Source organism: Theobroma cacao, chromosome 6 (genome assembly GCF_000208745.1).
Source record: "Theobroma cacao cultivar B97-61/B2 chromosome 6, Criollo_cocoa_genome_V2, whole genome shotgun sequence".
NCBI lineage: Eukaryota > Viridiplantae > Streptophyta > Magnoliopsida > Malvales > Malvaceae > Theobroma > Theobroma cacao.
Genome location: NC_030855.1, coordinates 1,287,594 through 1,311,481, shown reverse-complemented (window position 1 = coordinate 1,311,481; position 23,888 = coordinate 1,287,594). Strand labels below are relative to the sequence as shown.

The following is a 23,888-nucleotide window of genomic DNA, read 5'->3' as shown; positions in this document are numbered from 1 at the left end:
TATAAGGCCCTGATATGAGCAGCAGATGCCATCTAAGACCATCCTTTCCCTTATGTTTACCTATTTTCTCTAAATCACCCATCTGTCTCTGTCAAAATTGTCTCATTTGCAATTTTTTCTGAACAAAGAACATGTCAAAAATACCATTCCTAGCCATTTTTAAGTGCAAGGTCCACTCACAAAAGAAAGAGAAAAGGGTGTGTAAACGCCAGAAGTGTCAAAGATTTAGATAGAAAACGATGAATATAAAGCATTGGTCCACTCACCAGCTCAAGTGGAAGCAACGCCAATGTGAGTAAAGTGGCAGTCAATAAGAAGAAGATTATAAAAGATCATGACTTAAGGAATAAGAATATAATAAAGCATTAAACTATCCACAGAAACTAAGGTTAGAGAAGAAAGAGGCAGCCAATAATAATTTTTCCTTTTTCATTTTTGTGATTATCATCGGAAGAAGTTATTAAAAGGGTAATAGTTTCAACTCTGATAAATTAAGAGTATTCTTAGCACATAAATTAAAAAAAATATCACTTTATTTATTGTCAATTGATTTTAAATTGGATGCATCTCATATAAATTTAACATGGTATCCGAGTGTGCTTATTTCTCGTCCATTAATTTATGACATGTGATAGATTCATAGTTTCTATATGCAAGGAAGAGTGTTAAAATGGTGATAATCTCATATCTATTAATTTGAGAGTATTCAAAGTATATTATTATATTAAAGACCATTTTACTTATTATTAATTGATTTTAATTAAATATTCATTTTAAAAATTCAACAGAAAAAATTTTACTTTCCGTATTTAATTGACATTCTAGATGTAAGAATATAATAAAGCATGGAAAAAAAGAGACGGTCATTAATACTCTTTTTTTTGTGTGATTCTTATCGAAAATTAGTTATTAAAGTGGTGATAGTTTCACGTATATTAAACTGAGAGGATTTGAAATATATAAATACAATAAAAGTCACTTGACATATTGCCATTGGTTTTAGATTGGATGCGTGTTCAAAATATTCAACTTGATATTAGAGTAGGAGTTGTGCTCATTCGTTGACCTCTCTGATGATTCTCTCTTCGTTGATTTATAAATGATATGATAGGTCTGTAATCTTTACATATGATGAAAGAACTAAAATAATGATAATTTTATATATGCTAAATTGACAGTATCGTGAGTATATAAATATAACAAGTACCACTCTCCACCTATTGCTAATTAATTTTAAGTTAGATACTCAACTTTTAAATATTCGACAAAAGTAATTTTGCATTCCTTGTTTAACTAACTTTCTAGATGTAAATTGGGTTTCAATGGAACAAGAATTTGGGTATGAACAGTGGCTATGGTCTATTTGGTGAAGTAGGTGGAAGAAAAACTACCAAAAGGCTATTTTATATTATTTTCTTTCTCAATTAATAAATGTCCGATTCCTAGTAATTAAATTATAATTCAAGAAGGTGGCTATGGCCTCCCATCATAGTTAGTATTGTAGGAAACAGGAAATTGATGGTACCAAAAATGGCAAAGAGATAATTAAAGCGCTCGCCAAGACAATCATGGATTAAATTTACACAGAAAAGAACCAAGACGTCACTGTTCTAGTCTAGCTACAAGCCTTAAAGATGATAACATATGTAGTGTGTACTAGTATTGAACAATCCTTATTTCTTTTTCTTTTCAGACAAAAGCAATATTTGTAGTACAAATCAAGGATTAAAGTGAAATTGAAGCCATCTGGTATTATTGCCCAACTTGCCTTGGCTAAAATCTAGCTTCAACTGGTAGAGGTGGGATGCTCTGCTCATGCCTAAAGAAGTTATCTGGGTCAACTTTGGTTTTCACCTTCACCAATTTGTTGAAGTTGTCCTTGAAATATCTGACTCCCCAAACACTAGCCTGGATGAAGCTTGTGTTGATATTCTTGTTCATGCCAAGATCAAGATCCCTGTAATTCACGTATGCACCTCTTGGAAACCTTGAAACGTAAGGAGCCATGTAATTGTGTAGCCTCCGAATCCAATCCATATGCTTGGACGCATTCTTATCCCCATCTTGCCATAGAGTCAAGTACTGGATCATGAACTTGTTACCTTTACGGTGAGGGAAAGCAATTTCGGATTCAGAAATCTTGCCCATCATTCCACCGTAAGGATTCCATATCGTCAGCGGGTTGTCTTCCTCCAGCAGTCTTTTCCATAGCCCCTCGAGCGCTGTTTCTGGTATAGCTTCTTTCACGAAGTCTGATTTGGCTTTAAAGTAGTTCTTGAATAAAGACTTACCCTGAAGTAGAACTTCAGGGGGTGTGTTACTCGGGAAGCCAGCAATGTAAAGCACGGATTTGATCCAGCTTGTTTCGATACAGTCTTTCCTTGTCAAGCCCAATTCAGGGAAGCTTTGTCTCATTACTTGGAGGAGCCTCTCAGCATCACCAAGAAACAGAGCATTGTAGGATGTTGTGACTGTTTTCCCACCGCTGTTGCCAGGGTTTGCCCCTTGAATGATGACTCTAATGAAAAGATCCTCATCAAGCTCGTCTGCAACTTGTTGCCATTTATACAGGATCTTTGTAGCACCTTGTTCTAAAGACTTGGTGACAGTGAAAACCGTGACAGTTTCTGGGACTGGAACCAACTTTATCTTCCAAGCAAGGATGATTCCAAAGCTCGCTCCTCCGCCTCCTCTAATAGCCCAGTAAAGATCTTCGCTCATGGCTGCTCGATCAAGAACTCTTCCACTAGCATCAACGATTCGGGCGTCAACGACATTATCAGCACCAAGGCCATATTTTCTCATTATGGTACCATATGCACCTCCCGTGATGTGTCCCCCAATGCCTAGGCTAGTGCAAAGACCAGCAGGGAAGCCATGAGTCTTGCTTTTTTCAGAAATTCTATAATAAACTTCACCAGTAGTGGCTCCAGCTTCAACCCAAGCGCTGTTGTCCTCAATGTCAACTTTAATTGACCGCAGCCTGGAAAGGTCAACTATAATGAAAGGTGATTCGATTTCGGATACATAAGAAAGTCCTTCATAGTCATGGCCTCCACTCCGAACTCTGAGGTGAATCCCAAGTTCCTTCGAGCAAATGACAGCAGCTTGGACGTGGGATTCATACAATGGCGTGATGATAAACTCCGGCTTTGGCATTGACGGCACCAAGTACCTGAGGTTTTGGGCTGTCGATTGCAGGACAGAGGTAAATGAAGCATTTTTTGGGGTGAAAAAAGCAGTGGAGAGGGGGATGTCAAACTCAGAATTGGCATCGAAACATTGGAGAAATTGTTCTTGAATCTGAGTTGAAGTTGGCCTTTTACACTTGGAGCAGAAGGAAGCTGTTCCTGAACTCGAAGATGATAGCAGAAATAAAACTATTAAAAGAATGGGAATGCGAGGAAACGCCATTGGTTTTTTCTCGTCTTTGTTCCTTTTGCTTCTGCTCAAGGATATGAGCCTTCGATTAACTCTTATAGATGAGGAACCGTATGTTGTAATCCCGCCAAGCGTGTAATTGAGCTAATCCTAACGTCATAATCAATTTCTGGTGAAAAAACAATGGCCAGCACCAATTACTCGTGTAATTTATATATATATATATAAATAAATATGAAATAATCTGGCCTACTGCAAATCTATGCGTAAAGGCTCAAAAAACAGACGCGGCTAGGCTAAGACACTGCTACTTTTCTAATTTTCTTTGAGTCAACTATATCTATCTTTTACGACTTGAATTAGACCTGGGAGGGTCGAAGTTCACTATTTACTCAACAGGAAATCCAAGTCAACCTTGGGTCCATGGAAGTTTTGAGTCTATATTGTTTTATCCTCCACCTTTACTTTCTTCATCCCACCCGATACACAAAGCCAAAAGGGGTGGAGCTGATGAGAGCTTTATTCCATGTCCATGGTCACTTTCTCTTGTTTCCTGTTTTGCCAGATTTTTTTTTTGATAAAGGTCTAGTCATCATGTATATCCGGTACATAAATCCAAACAAATAGATGGAGACAGAAAATAATAAGATTTATAATGTACAATAATCTTTGTTGCACATTGCAGAGACTGTATAGAACTTGCTAAAAATCAAAGACTGCCTGACTTGGATGTAAGTAGTCTTAGGGACAAGAAAAAGAAATGGCAACCTCCTCCGTGGCCCATCACTCTGTTAAATTTCAATTATATATGGTGATGCAATATTATTGTTCGGAAAATATATTTACACACACGTTTACGAAAACACACACACATATATATATATATATATATATATATCATAATTTTCAAAATTTAATTTTAAAAAATAATTTTACCAAAAGTTCGATCTAACCACCTCATGTTAATAATTCCAATATCAATACTTGTTGTCGCATGTTTGTCATAGGCATCTTATGCACGTAATCACCCCTATGCATTTAAGGTCAATTAAATTCAAATAATCAAGGTGAAATGATTAATATAAATCAATCATTATTTACTAATATCACCTTCATTAATCAATGTCAAAAGTCACTAGTTAATTAACATGTTTTTTTGTTGATTATATCATATTCAAATTTGATAGATCATGAGTTAAATATATTTATGTAATTATTAAAAATTTTTTATGAACTTATAATTATTTAATTTCTTATACTTTAACTTTATTATAAGTAATTAACACACATGAAATTTCATTCAAATCTTTGTCACCGACATAGTTTAAAAAAAAATTATTTTAAAAAATTGGAAATAAAAAAAAAAAGATGATGCTAACTATGGGACCTCATGTTCTTCATCATTAGATTTATGAAAGAAATATTTCAATAATTTATCAACACTGTAGACACTTTGATAAGGGAAAGCTTTAGCTAGCCTTTTATGTATAAAATGCGATGACCCATCAAAAGAAGCAAAGGGGCAAAAAGGAAAATGATGGGCAATGTGGCTTTAATTTGTTGATAATAGACAAAGGAAGACGTGACTCATAGATAATGACTGCCATGGGCTGATGGAAGACCATTTTTGCCTTGTTTTACACAACCTTTGTTTCTTTTAAAGCCATTGTCAATCTCGACAGTTCTTTTGCCCATCTTACTTATAAAATAACTATTCCCATCCTTATACAGTCTCTTTACGAGAATTAAAGACAATATTTAGTCATTAAGCATGGCTCATTTGGTATTTTTTGGGGTCTAAAGGCAATTTAGAATTGATAATGATGGGTCTATGCAAGATTCTATAGTAATTCTTTTATTATGGATGCATGGGAAAATAAATAAAATAAAATTATATATTTCTATGTGAGTTATGCTCAACGTCTAGCTGACCTAATATTCTCTTATTAATTTTTCCAATAAAAAACTTTTATTTTCTTTCTTTTTTGACTAATGATAATATAGTTTGATGAGACCCATACTTAAAACCCTTTAAAATCCTAAACCATAAGGTTGACAAGTAGCTAGATATAAATTAAATTACTATTTTATACCCTGTGCCATAATTTGGTATTAAAAAATTATCACTTATTTATTCAATTATTATACTGATGTGTTAATTTATTCGAAAATACTAGAGCTTAGGTAGCTAATTTTTTAAAGATACACTTAAGATTCCTTATTGATTTATTCTAACGTTTATTAATAAAAAATAAACCATTCGTTTGATATTCTTATCTTAGCAATATTGAACGCCATTTTTTTTCTTTGTCGAGTGTAGTTTCCAAAAATTAATATATTATCATATTTAATTGAGAAATTTTAGCTATTAAAAATTTCTTAAAAAAATAAGTCAGTACAATTTATGTGTATCGTAAATTCAATCATTTGATGGATTTTCTTATAAATATGACTTTTTAATATCTTGTTGGTATGATGCTTTTCAGGGATCCTTTTAGTGGTAGTGTTTCAATTTTATTAAGTGATATTATAAAAATTTCATTATCACACACTATTTTGACATAAATGTATTTTTTTTATTTTCTTCTTAAAAAAATATATTATTATCTAATTAAAATACTTGAAAAACATAAATGAGAATTTTATTTAAGTTTTTCCCATGACTTATTACAACTATAAACAAGTTTTCGACTCACATCTTTTTTTTTTCTCAAATTATCCTTAAAAGAAAAATAAAACGATCGAAATCAAAACTACAATTGTTAATTAAATTAACAAAGATGTTATGTCAAATGTTTCAGAAGAAGTAGATAAAATATTATAATCTCACATCCTGCAAATAGAGAGAATTTAAAAATTTTATAAACGTAAACACTAAGCACCTTAATCAACGCGGTAACTATTTTAGAAAGAATATAGTAACCCCTGACATAGACATGAAACTAATATCAATTATATATTATGAAAACAAATAATATAAATAATTTGCATAGAGAAAAAGGGTGGGCAAGATTAAGTCCATCATTGTTTCAAAGTGGAACTTAAAAAATTATATGATTCCCACATGATCATGATCTACCCTTTTGGCCATTGGCCATCCCTGTCAAACTCCTTCCAACATTTCAGCACAGTATGTTAGTCCAAGCAGCGACCATCTAATGGCGCCGGTTACTGCGCACACCCCAAAAGTATCTGCTGCCCAAATCTGCGCCACGAAGAACAAAGCTTCATATTCAACACTCAAGACTCAAAAAGAGTAAAATCTAACCTCTTAGAGTGCAACATGATCACCAAAATTCAACTGGAACTCCACCTACCCCATTGCATAATTTGCTTTGAAATTGTCCTCTAGTGGACCATTTAATACTCCACAAGTTCTCGTACCACTTTCCAGAAAAATCACTGGTCAATCCCTTCCCCAATGGACTCTTGATTATAATCCTGTGTGTATCTGCAATCCTTTGGAAAGTCGACCCTTTCGGTGTGCATCAATTCAACTCTGACTATCATTGTATCGATATTGCCAGAAGGACTTTTGAGTTTCAATCTTTTCTTTTAAATTTTGTGGCCTTCAGTTTGGATAACGATAAACCAAATTGACTCGGTGGGTGGTTACTGAGTATAGATTCTTTTCCCATTCCCACAGCAAATTGTAGATACTGCTAATATTTCATGCCGAGTATGATCACACTGATGATTTCTGGGTGCACTTCAAAAAAATCTTTTGTATCTGGGACTTTAGTGTTTTAAGATTTCTCGAAATGGCAATTTGGTATCTCAAAAGTTTTTTTTTTTTTAAAATGAAAATATTTGAGACAATGTTTTAAAAAACCTTTGAACTATTCAAAAATTTTAATAACTATTTATGTTTTTATTTTTTTCTTAGTAATTTATATTTTTGTTACGTTTAATTAAATTTTTATATTTTTAGTTTTAAACAAAGCTACTTAAGATTAATAACATGTGGTGCTGATATAAAAAATAGAAATGACACATAGTCATATTGTCATGTTACATCACCATCTATTTTGACATGTCAATATGTCATATTAATGTTAAGTGACATAAAAAAGATGAATGATGTATTTCGACTAACGATATCTAGTTAACCATTAATTATAAAAATTTATTTGATTTAAAACAAAAATATATAAATTTAATTAAACTTAATAAAAGAATAATAACTTATTTAAATAATTTTAAAAAAATTTTATATATTATATCAAAATTTAATTGGTGAGAAAGATATTCCTGTATTTGATATACTACATTTACGGAAACAAACCTTTACCATGGTTATCACAATTATCACAAATCTTGAGAATGTCATTCTTTTACACAAAAATGGTAAGGTGAAATTAACTTTCACGTTGTGAAAATGTAAAAATAATTTTTTGAGGCAAAATTACTCTTCGAGCTCTTTTCGCTCTTCATATCTCAAGTCGAGTCAAATTTGAGTATAGATTTTGAAAGTCCAAACTTGACCCAATTAAATTATTTTATTAATAAATAATATATAATTATTTATTGAAAATAAAACCCACCCCGGAGATTCCATTCCAAATAGAAAATAACAAAGATTGCCAGTGAAGATCACACTAAATAAGTGGTAGTACATCATATATCTTGCACCCTGATCTTCATTCTTCAATCACATAACATATCATTTAAATTAAAACAAATCAGTTAAATGAAGAATGAAGTACGACACCTTTAGAATCTTAAGTTATCCACTAATGATGATTTACAATAATCTTTATTATCTCATACGGATTTCCCAACAAAAATAAATGTATCAAGAATTCATTATCAGTATATTTTTTTTAAAAATAATGTTTTAACTATTCTTAACTAGTATTTATAAGCACTCGTTATCACAAATCAATGTAATTCGTTAATGTTATCTTTGTTTATTGTAGTTGCATAAATTAATTTGAGCACATGTTTCATCTTTAATTTTTGGATTTTGGTTTGCTATATTAATGTAAATTAATGGTTGGTCAAAAATATTAAAGGAGAATACAATCAAAAAGTCCGTTTTGGGTGTGACGCCGGGGCGTTGTAAAGGCACCTGGGCGTTATGAATACAAATCGTGGCGAGATTGAAAACCCCACTAAGGTGAATCACTAATCTTGGCAAGTTTGAAAACCCCACTAAGGTGAAAAATAATCAAAATCCCACTTTGGTTGGCTAAGCCAAAGATATTAAAACCTCTTACTCTTTAAAAGAACTTAGAGAAATAAATACTCATACTTAAAAAAATATTATTTATTAACTCTCAATTTTGAATGAATCATAACTAAGCATAAGGGTCCTATTTATAGTATTATAGGCCCAAATCCTAATAAAACTCTACTCTTAATTATCTAATATAATTAGAATAATTAATAAGAGATTTAAATAAAATAGGTGTTCTATTCCTAAATAGAACATGACTATCCTAATTAAATACTAATTCTTAAAAGTATTAAAATAAAAATAAGAAAAGAATCCTAATTTAAATAAAATAAAAAAAATAAATCTTAAATCAACTAAATTAGTAAAAACTAAATTTAATAAAATACAATCCTTGACGCTTCTGCGTTAGGGTGCTTTGCATTTATAACATTCAATCTTTTTAATAAATGCTTGCATCCATCACAATTCATTGAATGCCTTTGGGATAGGAACCCATTTTGTCAATTTGACCATGTAACTCACTTTCATATTTATTGTAGACAGCTCTATTTTGTTTCGGATAATTTAAGGCAATTTTGTAATAATCTTGTGAACTAAATTAATATTAAATAATACTTTAAAAATTTATCATATTAACGATCAACTATTATTATATATTTAATATGAAATATTATTTCACCTAACAATTTAATAAACACTGGTGACCAAAATCCTAAAACGATAAAGAAGATCAAGGTGGAGCCGAGAATTGTTGTCGGTGGAGTCAATAAAATAGTATTGTTTTCTTTGTTTAGAGTATTTTTCTACTTAATGAAATATTGAAGAAAATTATTTAAAATATAATTCAAATTTCAAATATAAATATCTTTTTACAATTTATCCATAATAAAATTTTGTTCTCAATAGTTTCATCAATAGCGCTACGTCAATTTTCTGAGTAAATTGCTTTTTTTTTCTTCGGTAAAAGATTGCATTTGTTCTATCAAATGACTAACTATATATGAAAAATATATTACATATAGCACAGCAAACAAATAAATCGATTTTATAGTTGATAAAAATTTCAACATAAAATCAAATTAAATTCATATATAATAAGTATGACGGCAGTAAAGTGGAAAGTGAGAATTTCGACAAATAACAAACTAAAATTTTTAATCTTTATAACGTTATAAATGTGATTAACAAAAGATCACTATAAATACATGCTAAAAAAGTTTTTAATATAATATTTAAAAAATTTTATGGACTATTCAAGAAAGTTCAAATAATTTTTTTTTATTTTGAGTTAAATAAACTCTTTTGATTAATAGTTAATTAACTGTCGTTAATTAAAATATTTTTTTGAAATTATTATTAATCAAAATATTATTTGTTATTTCATATCACGTGATGTTGATGTGATACACGGACATATCATAATGGATAAATGATATAGTATACTGATGTGATATAATAACATGATTATATAATATGTCATTTAGACATAAAATAATAATTGATATTTTAATTAATAGTAATTAATTATCCATTAATCATATTTTGATTCAAAACAAAAAATATATAGATTTAATTGAACGTAAAAAAATTATTTAATATTTTTTAAATAATTAAAAAATCTTTTTCAAATATAATGTCAAAGTTTTTAAACTCAGAAGTTAAACTGATACTCTTAATGACCCCACTCATAATAAACATGAATTTTTTTATTATAATATCTAAAGTATTCATTTTCAAAAGTTAATTGACCCCACTCAACAACGACGTCAGATATGGTTGCCTCGTGACTGAGGAAGCCAAAACGTCTCATCGTGGGGATGAAAGGCAAAAATATTTGAACTTGGTCGTGTAGTTGGAAGTTCAACCCCCTCTCCCTCCCCCTAGAAGAGACAGATAGTTGGGTGGGCCATGGAACCCTTGAAAGGGAAGTTTAGAATTTTGGGTAGTAATAATTTTTTTACTCTTTTCATTGAAATTATTTCTAAATTAAATTCATCAAATCGATCATGAGGCAAAGGAAAGTAAAGGAGAGTGAATCTGTGAAGTTAAGTATTGTGATTGATGAAGGAAATCCCGTGACTTAATTAGTAGTCACACTCATATGATATGACACTTTAGGCAGCATGTGATTCAATTCACGCCATATGCTTTGTATTTGAAGTTTAATATCTAAGACTTCTACCCAAGCTTAGCAAATTAAACTCTCTCAAAATTGGAAGCCACCAAAGCGTTTGAAGAAATTTTTTTCTCGAACAAGTCTATTTATTAATAAAAAAATTATGAGTTGAAAGCACCTTCTTTAAAAGAATCGTAACACATTTAAATAATTTTTACCATTAAACACAGAGATATAATGAGTCAAATCAATTTTTATATTTGAAAATAATGTAATAAAATAATTAGTTTGAATTTCACTTGTTCCAGTAACATAATCAAGAAGGAAGTGAAAGTACGATGGCTAATTACTCTAAAATCTTTAAATCTAATCAATCCTTTCTTTTCTTGATATTAATAGCACCTATTTGGTCTAGTTCTCTAGAATTTGAATCTTATTAGCATACTTATTACATTAAAATATTAATTTCAACAGATGATAAAATCAATGAGCTTGCACCTGTTTGCAAACCCTAATATCGGTTTCCTGGTGGGAGGGAATACATTTACTACGACAAATTTGACCTACAAAGAACACGAAAACCCAACAGCCAATTGATCTCATGGCACATCTAAAAGGCATTGTTTACTTGAAGAAATTATTTTCCTCACTCCATATTTGCCAAAGCTTTCCCCAGTTGCAGGAGAGCCCCACTTGTACGCCAAGCAATAGTAAAATTATTGCCTCCAATGAATTTGGTAACCTTAAATTATATCCACAATATTAATGCTTAGGTTCCCAAGTTATAGAATGCTTTAATTCTGTGATTGGCCCATTGAAAACTACCTTATTATTTGCTTTGAAGGTATCCAAAACAACCATCCCAGTCTTTCTTCAAGTACAAACAACACATGGAAAATTTCGGCCTTAAGGTCAGTGAGGTTGGCCTGGTAGGTAACTCAGGCCCAAACTTTATTATTATCTTAGTTATAAATGGGTATTGTTATTTTGTAATGACCGGAGAACAAATTTGTATTTTTTATGAACCAGACGTGACATAAATGTATGGAAAAGAAAATAGGGTTCTTCCAATAAGTTGTTTTAGGACTTATTTCACTACAAATACTTACGGTCATGTTTAGACTTTTGCTATCAATTCCTATTTCTAGAGTCATGATAAGATTTTGGCTCAACTGTATAATTAAGTGCTTCATATGAATCTGAGAATTTGATTAGCAATGGTTTTATGGTCTGAAAGGCACAAGCCATAGGCCCAGCAACTCCAAGACAATCCTTTCCTATCAAGTGAATCATTGGAAAGGGAGGCTCATCAAACTTAGATAAATCAAAAGGAAGGTGATTCATATTTCGGAGCAACCCAATAATATAAGCCAATGACATTTTATGCAGTAACCAGAATTTGACAGAGAAGTTATGGTAAATGTCTTAAATCTTGTGATCTTGTAATGATTGAAGGAAGAATTCCACATCTTTCACTTAAAAAAGAAAAATCCAAAAACCACTTTCTTAGAAAATCTTGAAACAAGTCTTTCAACAGGATCATGAATTGGACTGATAGTCTATATATGCCAGCAAAAAGGATAATCCCTCATCTTGCACTGCAAATTACATAGTTGATCCCTTGGGAACATACTAAGAGAAAATAACATTGGCCTAGGTACGTTTTATGCAAGTTCGTCTCTTTTTCTCTTATCTCCTTCCCCTTTCTTCTTTCACCATGCGTATAAATTACAGCCATATAGTGAGTGTAACCACAACCACAATAAACCTTGAGTCAAACACCAAAAATTTAAAAAAGAAAGAATTCTTCTTGCTTGATTAGCAAAACTTAAGCCATATTTTCTATCAACCTCATTAAATTAAGGATAATTAAAAATCACCGAGAATCTTGTTTGAGAACTTTTATCAAGAGGAGGCCTTAACTGTTATTTTCTTTGTAGTTCCCATAGAGTTCCAGTTTATGATCCCTTCTTACCCTCATAGCTCACATTAATTCTTCCATATTATTAAGAACAAACTTGGTGCTTTCCCTCTTCAAGGCATGTGTTTTTTTACCATCAATCCACTGAAACAGCGCAAAATACCTTATGCTAACTGATGTACCACATAAGAAATTCACAAGTAAAGATTCTTGCGGATTTCCTCTGAGGAAGCGCTCGTTAGGATTGGTTTGGAAGCGGGAATTGAAGGATTAGTGCGGTTTCGTGAAAAGGGGGAAGCAGGTCCTTCCTTTTGATAAAAGAGTTTCTTAAACTACTTTCTTGTACTTGGATTCCATAAGATAAAAGAGTTTTTCTTGACACAATTGCTGCATAACAGATCGTTAGAAGAACCTTAAATATCAGGACAATGTTTTCAAAGACTGTACTCTGATATGCTTCGCAGTCCGTTGATTGAAGAGAACAAGTAAAAGACAGAATAAGTCGCTGCATATCATTGGATATGCTTTCTTCAACATGATTGAGATTCATCCTAATGAAGTAAGGGCTTGTAAGTAAATCGTTCCAAGATTTGGAAAGGCATCGAAAACGCGCTATAGATTTTAGTGGAAGTCTAGCCATTATCTCAATGATTACATCGTCAGGAAGTAGTACAATTTTCTTCTCCTTCTTCATCGCTGGTGCCATTCTCTGCTTCTCAACAGACTGCAATTGCAACTTGCCTGTAAGGCCTTGGATAGCGGGTTCAGCTTCTTGTGATTTTGTTTTCTTTGGAGAGAAGATTTGTTATTATACATTCACATGCTTATGCTGTAGAAGCTTAGGAATCCTAAATGTTAGCACAACTTGGATTTCTTTGGAGTCCAACTCAACTAAGCTTCTTTTCAATTTTATTTTTTCTTTTTCTATGTTAATATAATTATACAAATTATATAGTTAGAATTATACTACAATATTATTAGTTATTTAGGCTATGAATAGAATGGACTTTCATACTACAAAATTTCTCTTTTTGCAACATCTTAAATTTCTATTACAATATACTTATTCAGGTTTCAACTTAAGTGAAAATTTCAACATTAAAAAATTAAACATAGAAATTTTAAATTGTTGTAAAAGTGTTTAGTACATTGTTAAAAACTAATTATTGATCATAATTCTATTAATTTTTTTTAAATAACGATGTTTGATTTTAATAAGATATATATTAAAGTAGTTCTTTTAAGTTAATAAATATATATTATTTTGATTTAACTTTAAAATGAGATCATATTTTGAAGTTTTTTTTGGCCTAACGTCGAACATATATTGATTCCTATGTTCAAGACACAAGGTTACAAGCTTCCTTCAAAGCAGAACAGATAAGAAAGCCAAAAATAGAAAATCTTACGGGTTCTCATGGCAGCTAAACAGTGAGAATATGGAGAGAAACCCCTGTCCACACACCAGTACAAACTGAAATACCTTGATAAGAACAATCCCTCACAATGAGTTACTGACAGCTAAGCACCCAATTTAAAGAACATAAACAGAGTGAGATGGGGAAGACAAAGAGACAACCTTAATCCTGTGAAAGCCACCATGGAAGAAAGAGAAAACAGAGAAAAACTGGATGCAAGCAGAATAAAGCCCAACAGATGAAAGCACCGGAATCAAACAATGCAAATAAGCTTACATTACAGCAGCCACCTGACTTTTCCTTCAAATCAACAGAACGAAGCAAAATGTCCACAACCCGCAACAACACAAAGCATTAAGGCTTTCACAGCCAAGCGTTTCTTCTGAAGATATATAACTCAAAAACGTTGCCCACAATTGAGAAGCGGCAAGTAGTGATGCAATCCTCAATGAAAGAAAACCATGTTTTTCGCCAATATGGATTGATGAAAAGACTAGAAAAGATTCCCAATAACACAGCTGCAAATGAACTCAGAAAGCTCACACAAAAGCAGACATGTCCAGCAAATTGTCTTCCCCTTCATCATCTGATTCAGTTGATACCGTTGGTGGTGAATCAGTATTAGAGCAATTGTTATGCAATGGAGGTCCACAAAGAAGAGGGTTTCCCTCATAACTGCTTTCATCAAAGGTCCCAAACTGAGCTTTTCTTTCTGGAGTCTTACCTGACAAGTGGTTGTGCGCCACGCTAAAAACCTCTAGAAAGTTCAACTCAACTAGTTGGACGGGGATTCTACCACTCAAGTTGTTGTAAGAAAGGTCTAAGCTCTCAATCTGTTTAAGATTTGAAAATGATGAGGGTATAATTCCAATCAATTTATTGTGTGAAAAGTTTAATGAATGGATTTCACTCAAATTTCCCAATTGAAATGGGATTCGGCCGGTTAACTTGTTGCAAGATAAATCAATCCCAGACATGTGGTCAAGAATGTCACCTCCATATCTATAGGACCCCCTCTTTGTTGTAAACTCTATCCATTCTTTCATGTAGCTTGGATAAGACGAATGTGATTGTACTGATTGATCCATGTTCATTTCCATCCCGATGTATTTTTGTATATCCTGCTCTGAAAAATAATAATTACCTCCAAATATATAAGACTTGTCATAACTTCCAACAGTTAAATTACCCAAACAAGAAGGTATAACACCAGAAAGCTTATTTTGAGAAAGATCTATGATGCTCAAGGAATACAATTCGCATAACTGAACCGGGATTCTTCCTTCAAGGTGATTAGCTTTCAAAAGAAGAACACTTAAACCTGAAAGAGTGTTAATCCATTCTGGAATGTTGCCAGTCAAGTTGTTTGCTGTAAGATCAAAAGTCACTAACGAAGAGCTGTTATACAAAGAACGTGTTAGTGGACCACTTAGTCTGTTTCTGCTCATGTGGACATGCTGTATATATGGTGGATTGAAACAAGATGGTATATTGCCAGAAAAATTATTTTGGGAGAGGTCCAAAAATTGAAGTAGGTCCAGGTTGCACAATTCCATTGGAATGAAGCCCTCAAAGTGATTGTTGGACAAAGCCAGTATCCTCAAATTTGACATATTCCATATCCATCTTGGAAGCTTGCCAGACAAATTGTTATTACTTAGATCAATTTCAGATAAAAAATAAGCAAAGCCAGCATTAAAGCTATCAATATCGGGTATCTCTCCAACAAAGTTATTCCCATCCAAATATAATTCTAATAACAAATTTGAATTGAAGATTGTTGGAACAATCTTTCCAGTTAGGTTGTTATTTGATAGCCTCAAAATCCTCAGTGAGCTACTCATACTTAACTCTTCCGGTACTCCTCCAGACAATTGATTAGTTGATAGGTCTAACAATGATAAATGGCTCATACCACCTAAACAAGGAGGGATATTACCTTTGAAGGTATTCATAGATAATAATAACCTTTCTAAATGAGGAAAAGTTGAACATATATCTGCTGGAATTTGAGCTTGTATTTTGTTATTAGATAAGTCAATTGAAGAGACATCAGGATGAGGAATTGGTGGGAACAGGAGGCGACCCGTAAAAGAATTGCCCATCAAGAAGAGTGCTTCTAATTTTGTGTTGTTCTCTAACAACCAAAATGGTACTGTTCCGTTGAACTTGTTGTAGGAAAAATCAACATATCTCAAGTCATATTGGTGATGAAGGAACTTAAGAGGTTCTTGACTGACCTGTTTTTGATTTATTGTACAATTTGAGAAACTGATGATATTCAATTGGAACTTTGGGACTGATGTATGGAAGACTGGTTCCATTACCAACTTGTTTTCATCACTCAGGAGAATCTTGAGGTCAGTGAGGTTTGCAAGTGATATGAACGATAGCGGTACTTGAAAGTGATTTCTTGAAATGGAGAGGAATTTAAGTGATGTGAGATTTGCTAAAGGAGTCAAATTTCCAGTGAATTGATTGTCAGAGATATCCAAGACACGAAGGGATGTCAAGTTACCCAAACATGAAGGAAGGCCCTGAAGTGCATTTACACTGATGTCTAATTGTTTAAGGTTCCGTAAATCACACCAACCTGAAAAATGTATAATTTCCATGAGACATCTATTACATTTTCATTCTAACATATGATAAGAGTAATTAGATTAAAGAAAACTAATAAAAGATTATTTAAGAGACATATCTCTAATATAATGTGGAGTATTAATTTGACTCATAATTTACTTCACACAAAGATAATATTCCGATGCTTTGCAAAATGTTGCCAACTAAAAGGAGAAGTAATTAATCATAGGAGGCATGTAATGATCAAAAACTACTCACAAATATATTTGTTGATCACTAGAACATATATTTCATTTTAAGATTTAATGAGAACAAATATTTAACCTCACAAATAAAAATAGAAAATTTATTAAATGATATCTTTATGGGCCACAAATTCGTTCATCACGTTGTAGACAATATCGAATTCCTTGAAGTTGCTTTAATCCTAAATTTTGTATGCATTTAATTTTTATTTACCTAAATAAGATTGAATTAATTTCTCATTGATGGGATTTTTTTTTTCTCGACGAAGAAAAGAAATTTTATTTTGCGAAAGGGGAAGAAGAAGTAGCCCAAAGCATAACAATAAAAATAAACAAGCTTAATCATTACTCTATGGATTAATATTTGAGACACTAATAGTGTATAGGTTTCTATAGACCGTCAACTCATCAAATGCTACCACCTATGAAGTTATATAATCATTACTTTTGTGTTCCCTCCGTATGAACTTAGTGTGTGATCTGATTTTGTGCATTTCTGCTTTTTATTTTTTAAATTTCTCTCCATTAAAATTTTTATTATTTTTAGATATGTATGGTTTATATTAAGAATGATATAAAGATTATAATTTTCATGAAACCAACCATAACATAAAATTTTACAAAAAGAGTCAATACCTTAAATTTAATTTTTCAAGTTTGGTGTATTGCTAACATAATTACCAATCAGTATAACTTTCTTCATTGAATGTATTTATTTATTTATTTGATAGTGATAACAATGATATATAATAAGTAACAATAAGTGTCTACTAATTTGTTTTTTTAAAAGCTGAGTCAAATTCATTAATATGCAAAAACAGATTAGGACGTACAAATAGTAGTAAATCACTGCTCAGATCCAGTGGAGTAATAGTAGTAAAAATAAAACACAGCAGGCACCAAGAAGGTAATCAAAAAGTCAGGAAGAAACAGAGGGCACATGGGAGATACATAAAACAGGGTGCCCAGACACTGGAAAAATATGTTAACAGGGAAGACAGAATCACAAGGTAGATTCACAACAATAACCAACAGCACTCAGTGATAGCCAACGAATAATAGAAATAATAAAGTAAAACATTATTATCTTAAATAAATAAATTAAATGAAATTTTTTCTTAATATGAAATTATGTAAAACCAACCATGTATAAATTTGTCTTATCACTAAAATATTTACTTCACATATAGTAAGATCTAATCAAGAATAAAAATTTAAACTCACAATTAAGCACACAAATTTTATTCAATACCTTTATGGGTAACCAATTCGTTCAGCTCGTTATCACTCATATATAGTTCCTCTAAGTTGGTAAAAGCACCTAAGTCTGATAAAAGAAAAGGAATAGATAAACTTCAGTAAATCCTCTATAAACATGAACTATATATGTTTTTGAAATATTTATAACTAGTCAAAATTTGGAAGAAAAGCAACTTACCTTTCATATCTATTGATCCTTTTAACTTATTGTAATTTATACGCAATGACTTCAGATTTGAAAGCCCTTTAAGGGATGCAAAGATGCTGTTGTTAAAAAGATTATCACTCAAATCAAGCTCTTCTAAATGGGTCAACTTCAGCTGTCTTCCATTATCTACAAAAGATTTTTTACAAATATAATTTCGTTAAATAGAAAAGCTTTACATGATATTTAGTTAAATGTAAAAACTCAATTAATTGAGCAAATATAAATGCATACCTCGGAAGGATTGAAGGCTTTCAATTTTATTCCCTCTTAAATACAACTTCTTCAAGTTTATCAAATTATTCAATCCTATATCAAATTCAATTCAAATAATCTTTATGTCAATCTTGTTAGTAATTTGTAATTTTCACATATTTGATATGAAAAGTCTTTTACTCAATATTTGACTTTAATGAAACAAAAATGGCAAACCTGAAGTACCTATTGGATAATTTTAAAGGTTCTAAAAACTAAAAAGAATTAGAAGACAATAGCTTTACCTGCAATGTCTATGGAGCCTTGCAATTGATTGCTCCACATATACAAGGTCTTTAAACTCGAAAGCTCAGGAAGGAATGCAAATGTGTTGTTGCTAAAGAGATTAAAACTCAAGTCAAGTACCTCCAAATTGGTCAACTTCAGTTGTGTTTCATTTCCTGTGCAAGATTGCTATGATATTATCACCAATGAAAATCTTTATCAATTATACGTTAATCACTTAAAAACTTAATTGAGTAAAATACAAATTTGTACCTTGGTATAATGGTTGGAGGCATTCAATATAGTTGCCCTCTAAATTCAAGTTCTTCAAGTTTGTCAAATTATTCAATTCTATTCAAGCCCAACGAATAACACTCATGTAAGTTCAATTATGTGTAAAGACAAATAGTGATAAAAAGCTTTCCTAAAATAAAGCAAGCCAATTAACCTTGAAGATGAACCGTTCCTTTTAATTTATTGCTGCCCAAATCTAAAGTCTTTAAAGATGAAAGACTGCCCATATGTACCAGGATGTCATTCTTCAAAGAGTTCCCACTTAAATCAAGAACTTCCAAATTATGAAGTCTTGAAAGCGATTCAAAACCTGATGCTAGTAATAAAGAAAGTTAAATATCATAATATTCGATATTTTATGAAATAATTACTTGTTAGATTAACTTTACCGTTTGCATGACTAGATCCTGTGAACATGCTGCCGGCTAGATTTAAATACATGAGAGAGGAAAGCTCACTCAAAGATAATAATATGCTATCATTGAGGTAATTGTAGCTTAAGTCAAGGATCTCCAAATCACTCAATTTAGATGATAGCTTTGCAAGACCTGCAAGAGAGTTTTTTTAATTTATAAGAGTTAGTGGCTCTTCGTCAATAAAACTAAAAATTTCCTGTACAAATATTTCCTTCATTTCGGCATTTTTCCCCTTTCGAACATGGGAAAATGCTGACAAGTTTTTCTAGAAGGAATTTTTATGCTTTCTAAATGGATCCTAAAATGAAAGATAAGGATTCATGTTCAAAACTTGCAGTTGATGAATAATTAAAGATGAAAGGCAAAGGGTGGACCTTCATATTCAACGAAACCAGCTATGCTATTCCCTTGCAAAGAAAGACTCTGCAATTCCTTGAAGGGGAGAAACAAAGAAGCATTAAGATACCAATGATCTTCTCTCCACCTTGTATAATTAAGAGAGAGTCCTATCACTCGCCTGGTGGTGGTGTTGCACTCAACCCTTGTCCATTGACAACAATCGGAACCCTTCACCTCCACCCAGTTGTTCAGATCAATATAAGGACTGAAGAAAGGTTTGAGTTGCAAGAGAGCAATTCTCTCATGCTCCCAACACGCATCAGTACACAACCATCCTTCTAGCAACAACACAGTGAACAATATCCACAACCATTTGGACTCCATCATCTCTCAACTGCTTAATAACAATATAACAACAAAGAAAAAGAGGAGCTATTCTTATCTTTGGGTATTTGTTTATTGGAAGCGAGGAGAAGAATTTTGGTTGATTTGTTGGAGTTAGAGGGAAGGGTAAGAAAGGAGGAAGGAGAAAAACAAATGGGGAGTTGAAGAGGATTGAAAACAAGATCTAAACTTTTGCTAAGAGAAGGAATGGACTTTTGAGTAATTGTGGATTGAAGCTTTCTGAGGAATTTTGAGAAAAGAGTACAAATATAAGGTTGTGTTTCAGCTTTGCCGCTTTGGTGAATGTCTCGCCATTTATAGCAAGGCCTGAACATTCAAATGAGTGATTTGTCAAGAAAACGTGTAGTTTGGGTTCAAAATATTCTTTCCACCTTATTAGTCAAATTCCATTATTAGCACTTAAATTAATTACTGCAATGTTCTTTATTAATAGATGTTGATATCTTAATTAAAAGCAATTGCAACATCAAAGTAATATTTATTAAATATTAAAAGAAAACAAAAATGATCATTAGCAAAACTCATGTATGGAAAGGAAAATAGGGTTCTTTCAATAAGTAATTTTGGGACTTCTCACTACAAATAAATAGGGTTATGTTTAGACTTTTGCTATCAATAACTATTTCTAGAGTCATGATAAGATTTTGGCTCAACTGTTTAAGTGCTTCATATGAATCTGAGAATTTGATTAACCATGGTTTTATGGTCTAAAAAGCACGAGCCATAGACCTAGCAACTCCAAGACAATCCTATCCTATCAAGTGAACCATTGGAAAGGGAGGCTCGTCCATCGTAGATAGATCAAAGGGAAGCTGATTCATATTTCGGAACAAGCCAATAACATAACATAGGCCAATGACATTTTATGCAGGAACCAGAATTTAAAATAGAAGTTACGATAAATGTCTCAAATCTTGTGATTTTGTGATGATTGAAGGAAGAATTTCACATCTTTCATCTAAAAAAGAAGAATCTAAAAAATTTGTCAAGAAAGCGTGAAGTTTGGGTTCAAAATGTTGTTTCAGCCCATTATTGTCAAATTTCATTGTTAGCACCACAATTGCACCAATTATGTTCCATGTGGTTTCGTGCAAAGTTCTTTATTAATATCGGTCCCTTAATAAATGTTGATCTCTTAAAATCAATCACAATGTCAAAGTAATATATTAAATTGATGTCGATCACCATTGGCCTAACCCTTAAAGCAATTGCAATGTTAAAGTTTTTGGTGAAATTTTAACATATTTGATCCATAACTTCATTTTTTTTATAGTCAACAGCATAAATTTCAACATATTTTGTGACAATTATGTTTTTAACGTAGAGAAAGTTTTAGTTTGTGGAAAATCAGCTTTGATCCAAGGAAGGCACATATTTTCTCCTTGCAAAATTTTCCACAATACCGTTGGATGATTGTAATTATTTGTTCATAAGATTTTCTATGAACAAATAAATACAATGTGCATTAGATATATGTCGCTATGTAGTTTTCTTAAGATATATCTCCCAAATAAATCAGTGCTCCCCCAAAGTAATTTTCTTTTTTATGATGAATTTCATAGCTTTCCAGAAAGAAGTCTAGCTAATTAGTTTGCCTCACTAAAATACTTAGCATTAATTGGTTGTAATATGATTATCACAAAGTTAAATTTTGTTACGATAAATTAAATAAAAATTTTAATTGGATTAGAAAAAATCTCTTAGAAAACTATACTAAACAAGCATTAAGATGGAAGTAAAATGAAAGCATAGTTTTAGTTAAAAGTTTTTATTTTTATCACTTGATGTTGTTGGTCTCTGTTAGTATATAAATTTTAAAGAGAAAAGAGAGATAGGAAGAAGACCTAGACTTCCCAAGTTGAGAATTACTTAGCAATCCTGGCTCCACCACTAAAGACGTTGACTTATTCCAAAGAGAAAAAGAGAGACAAGGAGAAGACAATGACAGCAAGCAAATGATCTTGATTTTCATTAAAGCAATGGAATTGAATGAAATAAAAGTATTTGCAGACAAAATTGATCAAAATTCAATAGACTTGTTTGGCCAATTCGAACTTATCATAACCTTACTTGATTTGATCAAGAAAAATCAACAATCCAAACTTGCTAAATCAAAATATGAAATGATATGAATCTAAAATATCCTAAATCTGAGATTCAAATCCAAAATGATTTGAACTAAAAATAACTCAAAATGCAAATAATCCTAGTATTCTTTTGACCCGAAAGGGCTTGACCTAAATTAACCCAACCCATCCAATTACCATATCAAATCAATCTTATTTGCAACCACTGTAATAAAATTTGATGTGGTCTATTCTTACCTAGTTGAGTACGCATTTTACTGTTCGAACTGTAAACAATTATCCATAATTAGTCGCACGATTGCCTTATCAAAGTAAATAATATGATTAGGATGTTTATTTCCATAATTATTCGCCCACTAAACAAATTATTTATAGGTAATTTTTTTCTCAACAATTCATTTATAAGAAGGTTTAGAGAAACAAGTTTTATATATGTTACCAATATATCCAGATTCACATGCCGACTTTGCATAAGCCTAGGAATCCTAAATGCTAGAGATCTTCCTTCTCCTAGCACAACTTGGATCTCTCTTAGAGTCCAAGTCAACTTGTTTCTTGGTGATAAATGATTAAATGGGAAAGAGTAAACCTACTTTACTAATCTGTACAACTAACTTCTCTAACAGCTTTTAACTAACTTTTAAAACTTGATTAAATGAAACGGTGTGTTTCATCTAATAAGGCAGTGTGCTTTAGTTAAACGGTGCCTTTAGCACACTTAGTAATATATTAAATTGATGTTGACTATAATTGACTCGTTTTTAAAACCAATTGCAATATTAAATTGTTGGTTGATTTGTTGGAGTTAGAGGGAAGGGTAAGAAAGGAGGAAGGAGAAAAACAAGATCTAACTTTTGCTAAGAGACGGAATGGACTTTTGAGTGATTGTGGATTGAGGCTTTCTGAGGAATTTTGAGAAAAGAGTACAAATATAAGGTTGTGTTTCAACTTTGCCGTTTTGGTGAATGTTCCTGTTCCTGTTGATGTTACATCTTAAATTCACAGCAAAATATCACATGATTTGGTTATTTTTCTATTTTTTTTATTTTTTATCATTCACTAATTAACACTTTACTCAAATGAGTGATTTGTCAAAAAAACGCGTAGTTTGGGTTCAAAATATTCTTTCCACCCCATTAGTCAAATTCCATTGTTAGCACCACAATTGCACCAACCAAGAATGTGCCATGTGACTTACTGCAAACTTTTATTTATAAATGCTGATATCTTAAAAGCAATTGTAACATCAAAGTAATATGTTAAATTAATGTTGACCACCACTGATCCCTGTCTTTAAAAGTAATTGCAATATTAAAGTTCTTGTAAAATTCTAACTTACTTGACCCGTAAAGTTATTTCATTTCTTTATAATCAACTACGAATATAAGAATTATGTTTTTAACATAAAAAAAAGTTTTAGTCTGTGGAAAATCGGCTTTGACCCTTGATTTTACAAGGAAGGCACATATTTTCTCATTGCAAAATTTTCTAAAATATTGTTAGCAGAATGTGCATGATTTGGATTACTGATTCATTAAATTTTCTATGAACGAAATGCA

At 31.7% G+C, this 23,888-nt stretch overlaps 2 protein-coding genes across 2 annotated transcripts; both read right to left on the bottom strand.

The window, feature by feature from the left end:
- LOC18595172 (flavin-dependent oxidoreductase FOX2) lies at positions 1,520-3,527 on the bottom strand. The gene has a single exon (XM_018123980.1). It carries the CDS (start codon positions 3,412-3,414, stop codon positions 1,774-1,776), a length of 1,641 nt encoding a protein of 546 aa, XP_017979469.1. The 5' UTR covers positions 3,415-3,527; the 3' UTR covers positions 1,520-1,773.
- Positions 13,914-20,495, bottom strand: LOC18595170 (LRR receptor-like serine/threonine-protein kinase GSO2). Its single transcript, XM_018122588.1, is given in 10 exon segments — positions 13,914-14,560; positions 14,563-16,608; positions 18,096-18,170; positions 18,282-18,437; positions 18,543-18,617; positions 18,809-18,964; positions 19,062-19,139; positions 19,237-19,392; positions 19,472-19,630; positions 19,873-20,495. Coding segments are annotated over 10 exon segments (3,435 nt in total). The 5' UTR covers positions 20,225-20,495; the 3' UTR covers positions 13,914-14,378.

Excerpts from the sequence above, each read along its gene's own strand:
- LOC18595172 (XM_018123980.1), bottom strand. The coding sequence starts at position 3,414 with ATGGCGTTTCCTCGCATTCCCATTCTTTTAATAGTTTTATTTCTGCTA.